This window comes from Malaclemys terrapin, chromosome 13 (assembly GCF_027887155.1).
Source record: "Malaclemys terrapin pileata isolate rMalTer1 chromosome 13, rMalTer1.hap1, whole genome shotgun sequence".
In the NCBI taxonomy this organism is placed as follows: Eukaryota; Metazoa; Chordata; order Testudines; family Emydidae; genus Malaclemys; species Malaclemys terrapin.
This window is the reverse complement of record NC_071517.1, coordinates 36553226-36573354: the sequence shown is the minus strand read 5'-3', so window position 1 is coordinate 36573354 and position 20129 is coordinate 36553226. Positions and strand designations below refer to the sequence as shown.

Here is a 20129-nt window from a genome sequence, read left to right as displayed (position 1 = left end):
GCAGAAATCTGTGCTAAAAACAGGAAGCATCTGCCTCTGTTGAAGGGTTTCTAATCTTGGGTAACTGTCACTTGAGCACAGCTGAATATTGAGAAGGTGCTGAAACTATTTTTGAAATGAAAATAAATAACCCATGCTCACTGGGAGGGGGGATGATTGGGGGCGGAAGAGTTGGTGGGAAAGGAAGAGAGGAGTTTTGGGGGCAGTGAGAGGAGGGGTGATTATTGGGAGGAGGATAAATAAAGAGGGTGGATAGGAGATGAGTTGGGGGTCAGGAGACAGGTTGGGGGTCAGGAGAAGGAGAGGGTAACATAAGAGTGAATGATAGCAGCCTGGGGAAAAGTGGGGACAGGAGCACCTGATAGCCCCACATTCCCCTCTCATGTCTGTGCCAATATCTGGGGGTTCCCAAGCTATCTATGGGGGTCCAACCCTCCCTGCTCCCCTCACATAATCTTGGGATCATGTGTGCCAGGTCTAGGGAAGCGACGCCCCTTGGGGTGTGAAGCTGAGAAGAGGCACATGTGGAGCGTGAACCAACAACACCGTGAAGACCCTCCTGGCACTGGGGTGCTGGTACAAGTGGAGCAGCTCACACCTCTCAAATCGATTGTTTCAGGCTGCACCATCTCCTGGAGGGGTTCTCATTCAGCTCAGAATAGCTCATTAAGATAAATAGGCCACTTCACTGGCAGATAGATGTGTCCGGCTCTGTGCTGCACTTATGGAGAGGTTCTGGGGGTGGATGTGAGGGGAGCCAAGACAGGCACAGAATACAGCTCCTGTCCAGAAAAACGTGGTGGTTGTGAAAAGATCCTTTTGCTTCTCTCGTCATCCATATCCACTGCTATCTACAGATGCTACAAGGACCACTTACTCCTACCAACATTTTTCTTTCTCTGCAAACAGCTAGTAAATTAAATACCCCAAAACTTCATTGAAAAAGAGTTAAGGTCTGCCAGTGAGAGCTTGTGCCCGTCCAGAAAGTCCAGTTCAGCAAAACTCATAACCCCCCTCACCACTGACAAGATGACCCCAGGGCCCTGCTACTGACACGATCTACACAATTCTGTAGACGGGAGCCTCAAGGGACACGTGCACCTCTTCCCTTTGGTCACACACATGAGGTGTGGGGGTGAGACCAGATCTCCCCATATCACAAACACAGCTCTATGGTGCTCCTCATCTAATCCCCAGAGCTCCTCATATCACAAACACACCACCCTTCTCCCACCACCATTCAAGTCAGCTAGAGCTAACACAATGAATGCAGCGGGAGTTTAATGCAGAGAATTCCATGGGGCTATTATCAGCTCCTGGGGGCAGAGTTAAGGTTGTATGAGCTTATATCTTAACTCTCTATTTCTTGGCTTTCCAAAGTTTAGATTTTGCTGTACAACACAATATTCTGGAAGGGTCTGAACTATCACTGGCAACCTTAACTCTGTGTTAACAAAGTGTTGTTCTTTTTTGGCCATATATAGCTTGATTGATCAATCAATTCTTATCTGATTTACACTTGTGTAAACCTAGAGTAACTCCACTGACTTCAGTTACTTTAGTCTGCATTATTACCACTGTAAACACAGCATTTTGTATAAAAAAGATTGCACATCACCTTCCCACGGAGACAATAATGTCATCATTTGATTATATCTGTAAGGAAACACAGAATGAAACCATGGTCATGGGAGATATCTGGAAATCTTATTTTTGGTGAATAACCTCCGTTCAGTTAGTTTCTTCAAGACACCTTTGATCTCCTTGTTCCTCATGCTGTAGATGATCGGATTCATCAGAGGAGGCACCACGGAATAAAGCACACTCACCACAAAATCCAGACCTGATGGAGAGTGGGAGGTGGGCTTCACATAAGCAAAAACAGCAGTGCAAAATCACAAGGAGGCCACAATGAGGTGAGGAAGTCAGGTGGAGAAGGCTTTATGCCAACCCTGCTCAGAGTGAATTCTTAGCACTGTTTTGAAGATCTGAACAACACAGGATGGGTCACTCAATAATTGCCCTGTTCTGTTCATTCTTTGTGAAGCATATGACATTGGCCACTGTGTGAAGACAGGATATTTATATAGGTGTAAATTTCTAGTAACTCCATTGACATGAGTGGAGTTTTTCTAGATATTTACCAGTGTAAATACTTCAGTGTGCCAAAACGGATTCCACATTATGTTCTCATGGAGACAATAATGTCAAGAGCTGATTACATTCATAAAGAAACACAGAATGAGACGATGATCATGGGAGAAAGTTGGCCATTTTATTTTGTGGAGAATAGCCATAACCCAATCATTTTCCACAGGGCAGATTTGATATCCTTGTTCCTCATGCTATAAATTATCAGATTCATCATGGGAGGCACCAGGGCATAAAAAACTGGCACCACGAGATCCAGACATGAGATTGAGCTGGAGGTGGGTTTAATATAGGAAAAACTAGCAGTGCAAACAAAGAGCTGGGGGATTTCACAGAAGAACTGCTCCATCTCATTGTCTCCAAAGAAGGTTATTGCAAACGTGTTTCCAGTGTGCAGTGCAGAATTGAGAACCCCACTGATCCAAATACTGGCTGCCATTTGGACACAAGCTCTCCTGTTCATCATTGACTCGTAGAGCAGTGGTTGGCAGATGGTGAAGTACCGGTCGTATACCATGATGTTCAATAGAGAAGCTCAGCTGCAGCAAAGAAAAGGAAGAGAAAGTATTGGGCGGCACATCCATAATAGGAAATGGCCCTGGTGCTCATGAGGGAATTGGCAATGGACTTGGGGACGACAATGGAGATTGAGCTAAGGTCTAGGACGGACAGATTCTTCAGGAAGAAATACATGGGTGTGTGAAGATGGTGGCTGAGAGCTATGGCTGTGATGATGAGACGATTCCCAGTCAGGGCTGCCAGGTAAATCCCTAGAAACGGCAAGAAATGCAAAATTGGCAGCTCCCGAATGTCAGAGAATCCCAGGAGGAGGAACTTGGTCACAGTGATTTGGTTGGATATTTTCTTCCTCAGTACATTATGTGATGGCTGTGAAGGGAAAGACAAGGGCAATGGCCAGGGTTCGGCTGCCGTAAGTAGATGCCTTACTGGAGCCCTAGACAGGGCCGGCTCCAGGGTTTGTGCCGCCCCAAGCAGCAAAAAAAAAAAAAAAAAAAGCCGCCATGGTAAGCGGCGGCAGCTCTACCTCCGCTTCATTCTACTGTGGCAATTCAGCGGCAGGTCCTTTGCTCCGAGAGGCAGTGACGGCATTGCTGTGTTAGGAGTCATTGGTCCTATCTATCTATCTATCTACTGCCAGGATTGTTTGGTTCTCTCTCTCTCATGCCCCCATCACCGTATTATCCAGCAGCCATTGCGGTGTGCCTTCGCTGGATGTCCTGAGTTGCTGGGTCTCTCTGCAGTTCCTAGCAGACAGGGATCTACTCCATAGATGGGCGCTCTTTGCTCCCCTCCTTGGGCAGGCTTGGCTGAGAGGTGATGGACTAAATGGGATGAGGGACTGAAAGCCTCTCCCAGCTCTAGAAAGGGCCAGGCACAGGAAGGAGGAGAGTGATGTGGGAAGGAAATGGTGGCCAGGGCTGGCAAAAGGACAGAATCAGGAGAGAATGTCTGGTGTTTGGAACTTTGACAGGAGGAAGCAGAGGTCGTGAGCTGATCCCTGGGGCTGGGGCCATATCAGGGGAGTGGAGCTGAGCAGAAGAGGGGACTGGTGGGAAAAGGGGTTCAACAGGAATCTCTGAGGAAGCTGAGTCAGGAACTCTGAGTGGAGAATAGGCTCTGGGCCATAGACGGGGACTCTCAAAAAACAGGGACCAAGAGCATCCGTGAGGTGGAGGGTTGTGAGAGGGGAGGAAGGGGATTAGGGGCTAGGGGGGTTGTTTGCAGGTCTGGGCTGTGTGTGGCAGAGGGAAGGAGACACCCGGGGACTAGAGTAAGAGCGTTCAGGGGGTGGAGGTTGCATCAGAGGCTGGAGTCAAAGGGCCTGAATCTCTTCTCCCTGAAACCAGACATACTCCAGTGTAACACCATGGACTACCCCTGAGATGAGTGATGGGGGAATCAGCCCCATTGTCTCCAGTGGGGTTACTCCTGATTTACACCAGGGTGACTGAGAGGGAAATCAATTGATTGCAGTGGAGTATTTCTAACTTTTCATACAGTTGGTGCATTTTGGTGCTGATTCATTGTACATTGCGAGAGATCAAACCGGAGCTCAGATCCTCATGCAGGGTCTCCAAAGCTCAAGGGCCAACTCAGCAGAGTGCAGTCCACCCACTGACACTCAGGGGGAAATAAAGTGACAGCGTTATTAGCCACAGTGTTTAATTCTCAGTTAGGCGTGTCAGCCTTTGAAGTGCTTGGAGTCACGCCAAATGGATTGCACTGTGCATGTGCCTGGCGAGAGGAGGAGATGGTTGAAAACTGTTTCTGACTTGCAGCCCCATAGCTGATGAAAGGAGAATGTTCTGGCCAAGAAACCTAGGTCCTGTGAGTCAAAATCTAACCCTGGGCAGAAATCTGTGCCTAAAAACAGGAGGGATCTGCCTCTGTTGAAGGGTATCTAATCTTGGGAAACTATCTCTTGAGCACAGCTGAATATTGAGAAGGTGCCGAAACTATTTTTGAAATGAAAATAAATAACCCATACACATGCTCACTGGGAGGGGGGGATGATTGGGGGCGGAAGAGTTGGTGGGAAAGGAAGAGAGGAGTTTTGGGGGCAGTGAGAGGAGGGGTGATTATGGAGAGGAGGATAAATGAGGAGGTGGGATAGGAGACAGGTTGGGGGTTAGGAGATTGGGAGGGGTAGGGCACTGGGAAGGGGAACATGAGGGTGAGTGACAGCAGCCTGGGGGAATATTGGGGACAGGGGCACCTGAAAGCCCCACATTCCCCTCCCATGTATGTGCCAATATCTGGAGGTTTCCAATCCATCTATGGGAGTCCAACACTACCTGCTCCCCTCACGTGATCTTGAGGGATTTGTCCTTGTCCTTCTGGGGGGCTTAACCTGTCTCCCTTAACGCTTTTTCATGTGTGCCGGGTCTAGGGAAGCGCGGCCTCTTGGTGTGTGAAGCTGAGAAGAGTCACATGGAAAGGGTGCACCAACAACACCGTGAAGACCCGGCTGGCCCTGGGGTGACTGGTACGAGTGATACAGTTCACACCTCTCAGAGCTATTGATTCTGGCTGCACCATCTCCTGGAACGGTATTCACTCAGCTCAGAAGAGCTAATTAAGATTAACAGGCCACTTCTCTGAGCATCCAATGTGGCAGATGGATGCATCCGACTTTGTGCTGCACTTATGGAGAGGTTCTGGGGGTCGATGTGAGGGGAACCCAGACAGGCACAGAATAGAGTTCCTGTCCAGAAAAACGTGGTGGTTCTGAAAAGAGCCTTTTGCTTCTCTTGTCCTCCATATCCATTGCTATGTACAGCTGACACAAGGACCACTTACTCCTACTAACATTTTTCGTTCTCTTCAAACAGCTAGAAAATTAAATAGCCAAAAACTTCACTGAAACAGAGTTAAGGTCTTCCAGTGAGAGCTCGTGCCCATCCAGAAGGTCCCATTCAGCAAAACTCAAGCTTCAGAAAACCATGACATATAGAATTAAGGTAAGATAAGGTAATGGAAATGCCCACATAACCGTAACTCTGCCCCCTTTGGGTGATGCCCCACAACACCCGTAACACCCACACTCAGGCTCTGCCTTGTGACTGCAATGGACAGGCGCTACCTGCGCTTGCCCTAAGCTCGAACACTGTGTCTGAACTATCACTGGGCAACCTTAACTCTGTGTTAAAAACGCAAAATCCTTTTTTTTTTTTTTTTTGCCATTTATAGCTAGATCGATCAATCGATTCTTATCTGATTTACATTGGTGTAAACCTAGAGTAACTCCACTGACTTCAGTGAATTTAGTCTGGATTATTACCACTGTAAAAACAGCATTTTGTATAAAAAAGATTGCACATCATCTTCCCATTGAGGCAATAATGTCATCATTTGATTATATCAGTAAGGAAACACAGAATGAAACCATGGTGAAGGGAGAAATCTGAAAATTTAATTTTTGATGAATAACCTCCATCCAGTTAGTTTCTTCAGGGCACCTTTGATCTCCTTGTTCCTGGTGCTGTAGATGAGGAAGGCACCATGGAAGAAAGCACACCTACCACAAGATCCAGACCTGATGGAGAGAGGGAAGTGGGCTTCACGTAAGCAATAACAGCAGTGCAAAATAACAAGGAGACCACAGTGAGGTGAGAAAGGTAGGTGGAGAAGGCTTTATGCCAACCCTGCTCAGAGTGGATTCTCAGCACTATTTTGAAGATCTGAACATATGACACGAATATAAAACCAAAGCAGCTTAAGCCTAAGAATAGGTTAAAGGAAAGAACCACAGTTTCACCAAGGTACAGGTCAGAGGAGGCCAGCTTCAGTATTTGGGGGATTTCACAGTAGAACTGACCCACCATGTTTCCGCCACAGAAGGTTATTGCAAACGTGTTCCCAGTGTGCAGAACAGAAAGGAGAATTCCAGTGATCCAGGCACTGGATGCCATTTGGACACAAGCTCTCCTGTTCATTGTCATCTCACAGTGCAGTGGTTGGCAGATGGCAATGTATGAGTAATAGGTCACGATGTTGAGAATAGCAAAGTCAACCGCAGTGAAGAAGATGAAGAGAAAGACTTGGGTAACACATCCAGCATAAGAAATTGACATGGTGTTTAACAGGGAGTTTGCCACGGACTTGGGAACAGTGAGGGAGATAGGTCCAAGGTCTAAGACAGACAGATTTATCAGGAAGAAGTACATGGGGGTGTGAATGTGATGGTCAAGCAGTGCAAGGACGATAAGAAGGAGATTCCCTGTCAGGGATACCAGGTAAATCCCTAGAAACAGCACAAAGTGTAAAATACGGAGCCACCGAACTTCAGAGAATCCCATTATATATATTTAACATGGTTGTGTGAGGTACCATTCAAACAGTATTTTAAATACATTTTCTTCTATTGTGCTACAGACTGAGGTTGCTGGTCCTCTTTTCAAGTCAAATCACATTCCTCTGCTTTTCACAGTTCCTCATAGGTCAGGTTTTCTAAACCTTTGATCATTTTTGTTGGTCTCTTCTGAACTCTTTCCAATCTGTCCACATCTTTCTTAAAGTGTGGCACCCAGAACCAGACACAGTACTCCAGCTGAGGCCTCACCAGTGCCAAGTAGAGTGGGACAATTACCTTCCGTGTCTTACATACGACATTCTTTTTAATACACTCCAAATGGTATTAACCTTTTTCGCAACTACATCACATTGTTTACTCATATTCAATTTGTGAACCATTCTAGCCCCGAGATCCTTTTCAGCAATGCCACCACCTAGCGAGTGATTCCCCATTTTGTAGTTGAACATTTGATTTTTCCTTGGTAAGAGAAGAACTTTGCACTTGTCTTTAATGAATTCCCTCTTGCTGATTTTAGACCAATTCTCCAATTTGTCAAGGTCATTTCGAATTCTGATCCTGTCCTCAAAAGTGTTTGCAATCCTTCCCAGCTTGGTGTCATATGCAAGTTTTATAAGCATATTATCTCCTCCGTTATCCAAGTCGTTAATAAAAATATTGAATAATAGCCTTAAAAATGCCACCAGAAATGTTTTGCAGGTTTTGATCGTAAAACTATGAGTGGAGCTTTTCACCTAGGGGCCTGGGATGAACAATTCCCGTTAAAACTAATTGGAATTTTGGTGGCCAAATATCTATAGGCAACCTTGAAAATCCAATCACTGGTTATTTTGGCCCCTCCATGAACACAAAATAGCGTACATCACCATGAGAGAGGTTGAGTTGTGTTACCCTGAGGTGTTGCCTAATTCAGCTAAAATCTCCCGGAATTAATTTGAATAAAACTTGTCAAAAGCAGAAGAGAGGATCAGAATCCTCCTACACCATTATTTAAAGAATTTTTTTTTAATTCATAGAAATTTAGAATCTTTTTAAAAAAATCTACCATTTGTCAATTTTTGGAAAAATGTTGTTCCTATTTTTGGTGGAGATCAAATTAGATTAACAGATTCCATGGCCAGAATGGACAATAGTGACTGTCTAGTCTGACCTCCTGTATAACCCAGCCCACAGAACAACCCCAAAATAATACCTAGAGCAGATCCTTTAGTAAAACATCCAATCTTGATTTGAAAATTGCCAGTGATGGAATCTACATAATAAGTAATTAATAATAAACTAAGCGAGATATTCAAAGAAGATTAATGGAGCTGGGCACTCCTCTCCTGTCAAAAGCCAATGGCATTTAGACACACAAATCCAGTATATTCCTTTGAATATTTCATCCTATCTGGATAATGAGAGCATGCAGTTACTTTGGAGTAGATAAAACTCTATGAGGGATAGAAACTCACCTTCCTCACACCATAGACCATTCACAAGCTGATGATGAGACTCCGCCATGGGCAGGTTATTCAAGAACTGTCCTCTAAGGGGCCTCTTAAACTTTCCTCTGAATCAGGTGGTACTGGCCACTATCAGGGACAGAATACTGGACTGGATAGTCAAAACATCTTACCTAGTTAGACAATTCCTATGACAAGCAGATGCTGTCAAATAAAATTGCAATGAATGTTGCACCCACATCAACTCACATGCATTTAATTTACTTTTAATTACTCATTATTAAAGCTGGTCAAAAATGAAAATTATATTTTTATGGGAAATGTCATTGTTTTGTAACATCCCGTAATATTGCTTTTGGATGGGGGGGTGGGCAAAAAAATGAAACTGGAGTCTGAAAAGTGTTTGGTTTTCAATAAACTTCTCTAGTAAAAATGCCACTATATGGTAAATATTTTCTAGTTTTGGGAAAAGATTTCTGATATTGAAAACTTTCCCCCCCAAACCTGAAAAAATATACAAAAATGTTTTTCATTTCCAGGTTTTCATAAAACCAAAAACGACTTTCCCCCACCATCACCACTCATTATGAATTATCCTCCAAGTAACTATTATGCCCATTGGACAGATGACAAACTGAGGAATGGAGCGGTGAAGAGACTGAACAAAGTCAGGGGAATAGTTGGGATCAAATCTCAGGACACCTTGACACTTAGCTTTTACATAATTAATTAATTATCTGATAGTTGCACCTGATATGAGAGGCCCTTTATATTATGTAAGACACAGTCTCCGCTCCAAAGAGCTTACAGTAGAAAGACAGGCAAAGGGTGGGAGGGGAAAGACCCTGCTGCCTTGTTTTAATTATGATTATTTTAGTTTCTGAAAGCTCTCCAGGGAACTAGAGGGCAAGAAAATTAATTCTTGCCTTTGGGCCCTTGAGGGCTCCAGTGAGTGAGTCCGACAAACCCGTAGGAAACAGACATGGATAAATCATCTTCCTGCAGCCCCAACGTTTTTGACACACAGCTCATCTGCAGAGAGCACAGATCTCACCGTATTTGCAGCAGCTCAGCCTCAGTATGAGGGGGGAACAGCCTCTCATAATACAGTGATAGGGGCATTAGATAGAGAGATAGATCGATAGAGCGGTGTGCATGGGGCAGAGAGAGAGGGGTAACCAATTGCAGTCTGTAGCTGGAGGAGAAAAGACATCTCAGTCTGGGAGGATTCCACACACACCGGCACCGTAAGTTTGCTCTTGCTATGAAATATATTTGTGAGTTACAGAGTGGCATTTTAAGGAAGAAATTGTAAGTGCCAATAGATTTTTTTTTTCATATTTATACTCTTACCTCAATTTGGGCAAGGGAAACTAAGGCAGTCCAAAGCATTTACCTTAGGAAAGAGGGGGCAGAATATTCGTGCCTCAGTTTCCTTCTATTGGGAGTGGGGGAATTGATCAATTTGACACACATATTTTTTAGAATGGATTGAGGGTTTACATTAAAATTGTCCAAAAATTGTGACAAACACTATCGGCTCGTTGTTGCTTTTCTCTCTGTATACATTAGTTTCTTGTTATTTCTGTCTATCTGTCTGTTTATACTTTTCTTTCTATATTAGTTTGTTTATACTTCTCTATCTACCTGTTAGTTTGGGTTCGTTCTGTTTTTCTCTCTCACTCTCTGTATCTTTTCTTACTTGTGTCTCTTTGTTAGTTTGTTGTTAGATCTATCAAACTATCTATCTATCTATCTAGCATCAGTTTGTGTCTAGTTCTCAGTTTATTGTTTCATCTGTCTATTAGATTGCTTCAAAGGTAGTTGAGTCAAGTGGGTTAGCAGTAGTGGGGACAAGGAGCCTGGATTCAATCCCCAGCTCTGGAAATGGAGTGGGGTGAAGTGGGTAAGAGTAGCAAGGACTGAGAGCCAGGACTCCTGAGTTTTATATGCGGCTCTGGGAGGAAATTCAGTCCAGTGTGTAGAGGAGCCAGAACTGGGGGGTTCTATTTCTGTCTCTCATAAAGACTGTGGGACTGGCACCCCTCATAACTTAAAGCTGAGTGGTTAGTGCACTCGTCTGGCCAGTGACAAACTCAGACTCCCTCTGACTGATGAAGAGAAGGGATTTGAATTCCCAATTTACAGGAGGGTGCCTGAGCTGTTAGGCTACGGGCTGTTCTGAAATGAGACTGTCTCAGTCTCTCCTTTTGAAGCTGCTCCACTTTGTATCAATAATTAAATAGTCATTGGAGCAGGGACTAGAACTTGGCTCTACCAGACACCAGATGAGTGCCCAAGTACCACGCTGGAGAATCACTATCACTTGCGTTCACTGGCCCAATGACTCTCCATTGTCACTTGCAGCAATCATTCCTGATGGCAATTGAGAGTCACTGGGATAGGGGCTGAGATGCAGTCTAATGTACACGCTAGAGGAGGGAACTGTGAGTCATGACACCTCACTTTGTTCCCAGCTGTGGGAGGGAGTTGAGTCCAGTGAGTAAAGCCAGAGCTCTTGGCCTGTATTTCCACCTCCGGGAGGTGTGTTGGGTATAGTGGGTTAGAGCAGGGAGCGAAATGGGAGTCAGCACTCCTTGGATCCCTTATAAGCTCTGGGAGGTAGTTTAGTTGAGTGGTTAGAGAAGCAGGAGGGGAGCTGGAATATCTGTCTCTTGCAGCGAGCATGGAAATCTGTCTAGAAGAGGGGACAGGGCATCAGGACTGCTGAGCTCTATTCATGATTAGAGTTTACCGCGTAATTATGGTTGAGGTTTGCTCACCTCCATGCGAGATGCTGCTCCCATTTAGGGCAGTATAAATGGGGAGTAATTCCATGGCATGCTGTGAAATTACCCCACATTTGCAGCAATGCCCCTAACAGCAGAATCTGGCCAGCCAGACACCCGATTCCCCTCAGTAAACTGAGGATAGTAACATTTATACAACATTATACAGAGTTCGCCCACCTTTGGGTGACAGAGATATACAAATACCTCAAAGGCAATTATTCCTAATTCTCCTCTCCATCACCCTAGTGTAAATTAGGAGTCACTGCACTGGAGTCCATTGAGCTGATTGTACTTTCTCTCACCCCAGTGTAAATCAGGAGTAACTCCATTGGAGTCAGTGGAACTCTTTTCCCCATCCTCATTCCCATATTACATCAATCTTCACAAGCTAAGCGTCTGACTCAAGGAAATTCAGGTGGTTTTCACAAAAGGAGAGTTATTTTACTGATCTAATCCTGGCCCTTGCTCTTGTACCTCCCTCTGCAACCATCGCACGATATCCTGAGAAAGAAAATGTCCAACCGAACCACCCTGACCGATTTCCTTCTCCTGGGATTCTCTGATGTTCGGGAGCTGCAGATTTGGCACTTTGTAGGGTTTCTAGTGATGTACTTGGCAGCCCTGGTGGGGAATCTTCTTATCTTCATGGCCATCGCCTTCGACCATCACCTTCACACCCCCATGTACTTCTTCCTGATGAATCTGTCCATCCTAGATGTTGGCTCCATCTCTGTCACCATCCCCAAATCCATGGCCAACTCCCTCATGAACACCAGGTCCATTTCCTATGCTGGATGTGTTGCCCAAGTCTTTTTCTTCCTCTTCTTCGTGACAGCGGATTTTTCCCTTCTCATTGTAATGGCGTATGACCGATATGTTGCCATCTGCCAACCACTGCACTATGACACAATGATGAACAGCAGAGCTTGTGTCCAAATGGCAGCTGGTGCCTGGATCAGTGGAATTCTCCACTCTGTACTACACACCGGGAACACGTTTGCATTGACCTTCTGTGGAGGCAACATGGTGGATCAGTTCTTCTGTGAAATCCCCCAGCTGCTGAAGCTCACCTGCTCTGACTCCTATCTGAGTGAAGTTAGGGTTCTTGCATTTAGTGTGTGTTTAGTCTTAGGCTGCTTTGTTTTTATGATTGTGTCATATGTTCAGCTCTTCAAATCAGTGCTCAGAATCCCCTCTGAGCAGGGACGACATAAAGCCTTCTCCACCTGCCTTCCTCACCTCACTGTGGTCTCCTTGTTTGTTTTCACTGGGTCCTTTGCCTACCTAAAACCCACCTCCAGCTCCCCATCTGCTCTGGATCTTGTGGTGGCAGTTCTCTATTCCCTATTGCCACCAATCGTGAATCCAATTATCTACAGCATGAGGAACAAAGAGATCAAAGCTGCCCTGAGGAGACTGACTGGGTGTAGGTAATTCACCAAGAATTAATTTTCTGTCTTTCTCTAATTAAAGTGTGCTTATGTAGTATCTTTAGCTATTCATTAAAGTTATTTTCATAACCACACAGATTGCACACAAACACGTCTGATTTTGACCTAGTTGCACCAATGCAAATCTAGATTAACTCCGCTGATGTCACTGCCGCTGGTGTGATTTACACCAGTGGAAAATCTGGTTCAGTTGTGGAGTAAATGGGTTTAAATTGTGTGCACGAGAGGAATCAGACTTTAATTCTTTGCCAAAACAATACCTATTACACTGCTTGGCCACTAGCACCTGTTCCATGGCCACTGAAAAGAATGATGGGAATTGTCTTGCTTGTGTGTATAAATCAGGGAGTTGCTTAATTTGGAACCAGAGGAGTCAGACTGGTGTAAGTCTGGGGTAGGTGAGAAGACATTTGGGGTAAATCCTCAACACATCAGTGTAGTTCCATTGACTTTGGTGGCACAAAATCAAATTGCAGCATTTGTGGAGCTGACCCACTGCCTCCAGTGGAGCTGTATATCCATTGCCACCGGCTGGGGACTGGGCCCATTGTCTTATAAACCACCATTCATGGCCTAACCACTAGGAGGGGGAGAAGAGGCCAGACTGTGTTAGCTCACATGTACATTCGGGCATGTGGGAGATGGAGAGACTGGCTAGAAATTACAGGGAAATTTCTAACCACCAGCGGGGCGAGCTTCTGGAGCAGCCACACAATAGAAGTTCTGGGGGTCCAATGACTGAATTAGTTGAAGATAGAGCTGGACACATGTCTGAGTGGGATTGTATGATGGGGCTGCTTGTGATGGTCGGGGGTAGGGCTCATCAGCCCTGGGGCTCAGTTGTGGCCTATGTCTCATATTCCCAAAAGCTCATGCTTCAGGGTCTCCTCTGGCCACTGGCAGGGATCAGGAAGTGATTCCTCCCCACCCCACCCAGTGTATTCTGGGAGCATTTTTTAAATCTCTGAAGCATCGGGGCGGCCCTAGCTGGAGATGGGCCATTGGGTGGGATGTGGCAAGGATCTGAGGTAGCACCAAGCCAGTCTCTCTCTCAGGTGCGTGCCTGGCTGGTTCTTGCCCACATGTTCATGATCTAACTGATCACCATCTGGGAGTCAGGTAGGAATTTCTCCCCCGTTCAGATTGGCAGGGCCCTTAGAAGGGTTTCGCTTTCATCTCCAGAGTGTAGTGCAGGTCACTTGCCAGGATTTTCTGGGTGTATCACAATCATTTCCCTCCCTTTGCGGGGACCACAGGCACTGGTGCACCTCAGTCTCTCCTATTCTCTGCCGGTGGCACAGAACTGTCTAGTCTCCTGAGGGCTGTGACATTTTGGTCTAATTTCAGTTGTTGGGTTTGGTGTTGGAGTACAGGAGATCCGACTGGGTGTTCTGGTCGTTCCTTCTGGCCTTGAACTCTATGACTCTGTGTCTTTATGGATTTGCAGGGACGGAGGAGAGGAGAAAGGGCCAGACAGAGAATAAACACTAGTAGAGTCCATGGCATTGCATTAGTACAACTGTCTGTGAGGCCCTGTCCTCCTGGCTGAGGGAGGTGACTCCAGTTCAGATGGAGCCCTTGACCTGTGTAGCTGTGCAGTGTCGCTGTATTAACACCACCCATGGGCAGTGCATGTTATGAGGCCCCTCTGTGCCGCACCTGAAGATCGGAGCCTGTTCCAGTGGCTGTCAGACAGCCTGGTTTTTCAGCTCAAGCTGTAAAAGCTCGTACTTTGGGCCTTAGATGTCTCTGTTTGAGTCCCCCAGGTGCCAGCCTAGATTAGATGGTGACCCTCGCATACACGCAAGTGGCCTGAGAACTTCAGGGGACCTTATTCCTGCACTAATCAGAGGCTGATGTTGCCTACCAAGCTACTGCAGAACAGCAATGGGAGTGAGACCTAAGAGGGGAGGGGCTCCCTAGCAAGAGGAGGGGCAGGTTTATTCCCGGATCATCTCTGACATGCCCATTCCTAGTCCCTCTGTACCCTGCAGACCAAAGATACATGACATGGGCAGGGGTGTGTGTGTTACTCTCAGCTCAGGTTGTTAGAGCTGGTCAAAGTAACTTGTCATTGGGAAATGGTTTCCTCAACATGTTCATGACAGATGCTGCTATGTCTTTAGCTGAGTTTAACAATCTGCCAAAGGCTTGGGAAAATATTACCCATTTCTGCCCTCAACTAGGTTGGCCACTAATGCATTGCCAGAATACCGGACATTCTGGTATTTGTGGGAAAGCTGTGGCCACACCCTGGCCTGCGTGGCCCTGCAGCCAGTGTGACCTTGATTGAGTCCCTCATCCATGATAGTGGATAAAAACATGTCTGCAGACAATGCACAAAAGAAGAGGATTATCTGGCTTAAAACCAAATAAATAGCCAGCTACCTCGACCCACCATGCTCACCTCTCCCGAACACCTTCTGCATGGCTTCCTAGATACCTCCTCTGCCAGGAATATGTTCCAACAATCTGGATCTCCTGCATTATGTCCCAGAGGCACTGGTGGCGGGTATATTGTCCAACAGTGAATATTGTGGCTCCCTTCTGGAGTAGGGCCTAATGGAGTTAAAGGAGTCCTTGGGAACTTGCGTTTAACTCCTCAGGACTTTTAGAAAATCCCATCTCTGCTCTTAGAATAACCTCCTGTCTTCTCCCTAGACATGATGTCTCTGGGTTAGGTATCAGACACATGGCCTGGGCACGTGAACTTGCTTTATAGGTGAAAAGAAGGATTTAGTTCTCCAGGGCTCTCAGTTAAGGACCAAACTATAATTCTAAAGCCTGTTTTCAGTCTCTTTTTAAAGGTCTCTAGGGTATTTGGACCCTAGGTCCCATCAATGGAAATTTTTGCGGAATATTCATAGCATTTAAATCCAGAAAAGACCATTATATCACCCAGTCTGAGCCTTCTGACCTCCTATAGATCAAAGGGTATTTTCCCCTGTCTTGAGCCCAATAAGTTATGTTTGACGAATGCATGTTCCAGAAGGGCATTCAGTCTCCATCTAAAGACATTAAGAGATGGAGAATCCACGACTAGCCTTGGTAAAAGCTACCAAGGTGAATTGGACGTGCAGTCCCGATTGAAGGGAATTTTCAAAGCTAATTAGGGAATTTGATAGATTTGAAGTTCTGAGCCTTATTGTATTTGTTGTCCCATCATATGGTTTAGCATATGGCACAAGGGATTTTGCTGCTCTTTGATCATTTCCTCAATGGTAGTTGCCATACTGGGAAGAGAAAAGAAGGATGAGTGGGTACCTGATAACAGTCTTCAAATATGTTATGGGCAGTTATAAAGAGGATGGTGATCTATTCTCCTCCATGTCCATTGAAGATAGGACAAGAAGTAATGCGCTGCATCTGCAGCAAGGGAGATTTAGGTTACAGATTAAGAAAAGTTTTCTAACTCTAAGGACAGTTAAACTCTGAAACAGGCTGCCATGGCAGGTTGTGGAAGCCCCATCACCGGAGGTTTTTAAGAACAGGTTGGACAAGCACCTGTCAGGGCTGGTCTAGTGTTCCTAGGTCCTGCCTCAGCTTCTCGAGGTCCTTTTCAGCCCCACATTTTTATGGTTCTGTGATTCTTTAACATACCTACAAAAGACAGGAGTTCACTTTTTTCTATTAGTTGAGCTGGCGCCAGCCGTGGAATCAGCAGAGATATGGGCATGTTCTTCAAAGGGGTGGGCTATTTTTTCCAGGAATTTAAGATGGGATTTCAAAGAGCCAGGCACCCGATTCCCCTTGGCTTTCAGTCCCTCCCAGCCCGGCATTTCTGTGATTCTATGATCTCTGGTGGATTTCAAAGATCATGAGTCAATGGACCCACAGCTGCACACCAGGGTATCATTGCCCAGTATAGATACCTGCACTTCATCACCTAAGGCCTGGTTTTCAAAGGTGTTTAGGTGCCTGGTAGGCTTTTGTAAAGCATCTAGGTTTCCAAAACTCATTGATTTCAATGGGATTTAGATGCCTAGTTGCTTTTGAAAAACCCATTGGTGCCTGGATCCATAAACAGACCCAGGCGTGGTGACCTGCAGTGCGGCAGCACCTAATTTTAGGCACCAAGGAAATCACTGGGAGAAAAATGAGCCCCCAAGCTGCCTATACGACAAATAGGGTGAGACAGCCAGCCACAAAACCCAGTATGCTCTTAGGGGAGGCGCCTGAGCTAGCCGATGGGAGATGCTGAGGAGAGGAGTGTGTGCTAGCTCAGACAGATGACTAAGTCCAGTCAGGGAGGCCTCTGTATCTGCTAGAGAACCTCAAACCAGGGGAAGATAGGCACATGGTCCATCTGCGGCCTGATCTGCTTGTATCCACTACTTGATGACATCAAATGGATCCTCCCATCTAATCAAACATACCTCACCCTCCCTAAACACCATTCACCAACTAATGAACCAACCAACCAACAAAATACAGTACATCCTCACTATAATGAATCCCTGGGGATCCAAGCCATTTGTTCGTTAAAGCCAGGGGGTCATTACAGCAAAAGAGCCCTGCTGACGGGGGCAGAGGCTGACATTTTGAACCCCATGGCCATAGTGGAGGCTGACAGCTCTTCTGGCCCTGAGTTGCTAGTGGGGGCAGAGAGCTACTCTGGCCTCGAGGCCGGAGCAGGTGCAGAATTTTTACTCCCCACCCTGAAAAAAGGAGAAGAGTCAGAGATCCCATGTGTAACTTTGATATGGTAACTGATTATATGTGGAAAGTGCTCTGATACCATAGCGATGGATGACAGTAAAAAAGCCTCAGATGGATCAACAGATCAAAGATAGAGGGGTATGTATGGAGATGGATGGATAGCTAGACATGATAAGTTCATGGAGGATAGGTCCATCAATGGCTATTAACCAAGAGGGTCAGGTATGCAACCCTGTGCTCTGGGTGTCCCTAAGCCTCTGACTGCCAGATGCTAGAATTGGACAACACATGAGGGGTCACTCAATAATTGTCCTGTTCTGTTCATTCTGTCTGAATCATCTGATATTGGCCACTGTGTGAAGACAGGGTATTTATATAGGTGTAAATTTATAGTAACTCCATTCACCTGAGTGCAGTTTTTCTAGATATTTACCAGTGTAAATACCTCAGTGTGCATAAGGGATTGCACGTTATGTTCTCATGGAGACAATAATGTCAAGAGTTGATTATGTTTATAAAGAAACACAGACTGTGACGATGGTCGTGGGAGAAAGATGGCCATCTTATTTTTTTGGAGAATAGCCTTGACTCAATCATTTTCCACAGGGCAGCTTCCATATACTTTTTCCTCATGCTATAAATGATTGGATTCATCATGGGAGGCACAACAGAATAAAAAGAGTCACCATGGGATCCAGACCTGAGATTGAGCTGGAGGTGGGTGTAATATAGGCAAATCTAGCAGTGCAAACAAACACGGAGACCACAATGATGTGAGGGAGGCCGTTGGAGAAGGCTTTATGCTGGCCCCGCTCAGAGGGGATTCTCAGCACTTTTTTGAAGATCAAAACATAAGACACAATTATAAAAACAAAGTAGCTTAGCTTAAGGCAAAGTACACACTAAAGTCAATAGTTCCAGTTTCACTGAGATATGAGTCATAGCAAGCAAGTTTGAGGAGCTGGGGGATTTCACAGAAGAACTGCTCCATCTCATTGTCTCCACAGAAGATTATTGCAAATGTGTTCCCAGTGTGCAGTGCAGAGTTGAGAACCCCACTGATCGAGATACTGACTGCCATTTGGTCACAAGCTCTCATGTTCATCATTGACTTGTAGTGCAGTGGTTGGCACATGGCGATGTACCGTTAGTACGCCATGATGGTCAGTAAGCGAAGCTCAGCTGTAGTGACGAAAAGGAAGAGAAAGACTTGGGCGATGCATCCGTAATACGAAATGGCCCTGGTGCTCATGAGGGAATTGGCCATGGACTTTGGGATAATGATGGAGATGGAGCTAAGGTCTAGAATGGACAGATTCATTAGGAAGAAATACATGAGTGTGTGAAGATGGTGGTCGAGGGTATGGCTGTGATTATGAGAAATTTCCTGTCAAGGCAGCCAGGTAAATCACTAGAAACACCATGAAATGAAAATTCTGCAGCTCCCGAATGTCAGAGAATTCCAGGAGAAGGAACTCAGTCACACTTATTTGGTTGGACATATTCTTCATCAGTACATCATGTGATGGCTGTGGAGGGAAGTACAAGGGCAATGGCCAGGGTTCAGCTGCAGTCACTATAGACCTTGCTGGAGCCCTAGGCATAACTAACAGTATGAAACAAAGACTGGAAACCAAACAAGGCCTGACCTTGGCAGAATAGTAACCCACCAGGTATTGACTAACCAAGTAAGCACATTCCTGATCGGAGAGGATGGTACAAGAACACCCAGAGTTCTCAAATAACTTTGTAAACAAATTCCCAAGAGGTGATACAGGAGCACACCGACCCCTCAAAAAATAAGGAGGGGAGTGTGACGTTGTGCAGTCTATATGGTTTTATAAAAACTTGATAATAAGTCAATATAATGTAACTGAGCTGGTTTTAGAGAAAATACGGTAATAAGTGAATGTAACGTAACTGGGATATGCTTCATGCAAAAGGTCTCTTGTAAGGTATCATTACAAAGCTTATAATCTACTGAGTATGATCATCTGATTTGTATAAATGTACCACTCTTGTATCTAAAACTAGAAATATAAAATGTAACTCTGAGGGCCTATTGTAATTGTGTAAAGTGTGGACCATTAATGATGGTTTGGAATCTTGATGACTCCCATTGTCTGCAGATGGCTGTATTTACCTGTGAGTCTTCCTGTATATGTGTGTGCTGGCAAGTGAGTAATGAAGTCTTGCAGTGACATGTGATCATGTCACCTGAACTGGAATCCATCTTTAACCTGGTGCTTTTCCAGTGAGGGGGGGTGGAAACCCAGAGAGACAGAGTTCCCGCCTTATGCAAAAGATATATAAAGGGGGGAAGAGAGGAGAGAGGGGGAGGAGCCATCATGAAGAATCCCCTAGCTACCACCTGAGCTGCAACAAGAGCTGTACCAGGAGAAAGGATTGTGCCCAGGCCTGGAAGATGTCCAGTCTGAGAAAAACTTACTGAAGCATCTCTGAGGGTGAGATTATCTGTATTTAGTTTGATTAGGCATAGATTTGCGCATTTTATTTTATTTTGCTTGGTGACTTACTTTGTTCTGTCTGTTACTACTTTGAACCACTTAAATCCTACTGTCTGTATTTAATAAAATCACTTTTTATTTAGTAATTTACTCAGAGTATGTATTAATACCTGGGGGAGCAAACAACTGTGCATATCTCTCTATCAGTGTTATAGAGGGCGAACAATTTATGAGTTTGCCCTGCATAAGCTTTATGCAGGGTAAAACGGATTTATCTGGGTTTAGACCCCATTGGGAGTTGGGCATCTGAGTGCTAAAGACAAGCACGC

General features: G+C 45.3%; 1 protein-coding gene across 1 annotated transcript; it reads left to right on the top strand.

Annotated features, from left to right (window-relative positions):
* Positions 1-11735: 11735 nt before the first annotated feature.
* On the top strand, positions 11736-12656 carry LOC128847323 (olfactory receptor 14A16-like). The gene has a single exon (XM_054046718.1). The coding sequence runs from the start codon at positions 11736-11738 to the stop codon at positions 12654-12656; it is 921 nt and encodes a 306-aa protein (XP_053902693.1).
* The last annotated feature ends 7473 nt before the right edge of the window (positions 12657-20129 follow it).

What these genes read in the sequence shown, in the direction of transcription:
- LOC128847323 (XM_054046718.1), top strand. Translation starts at nt 11,736, where the DNA reads ATGTCCAACCGAACCACCCTGACCGATTTCCTTCTCCTGGGATTCTCT.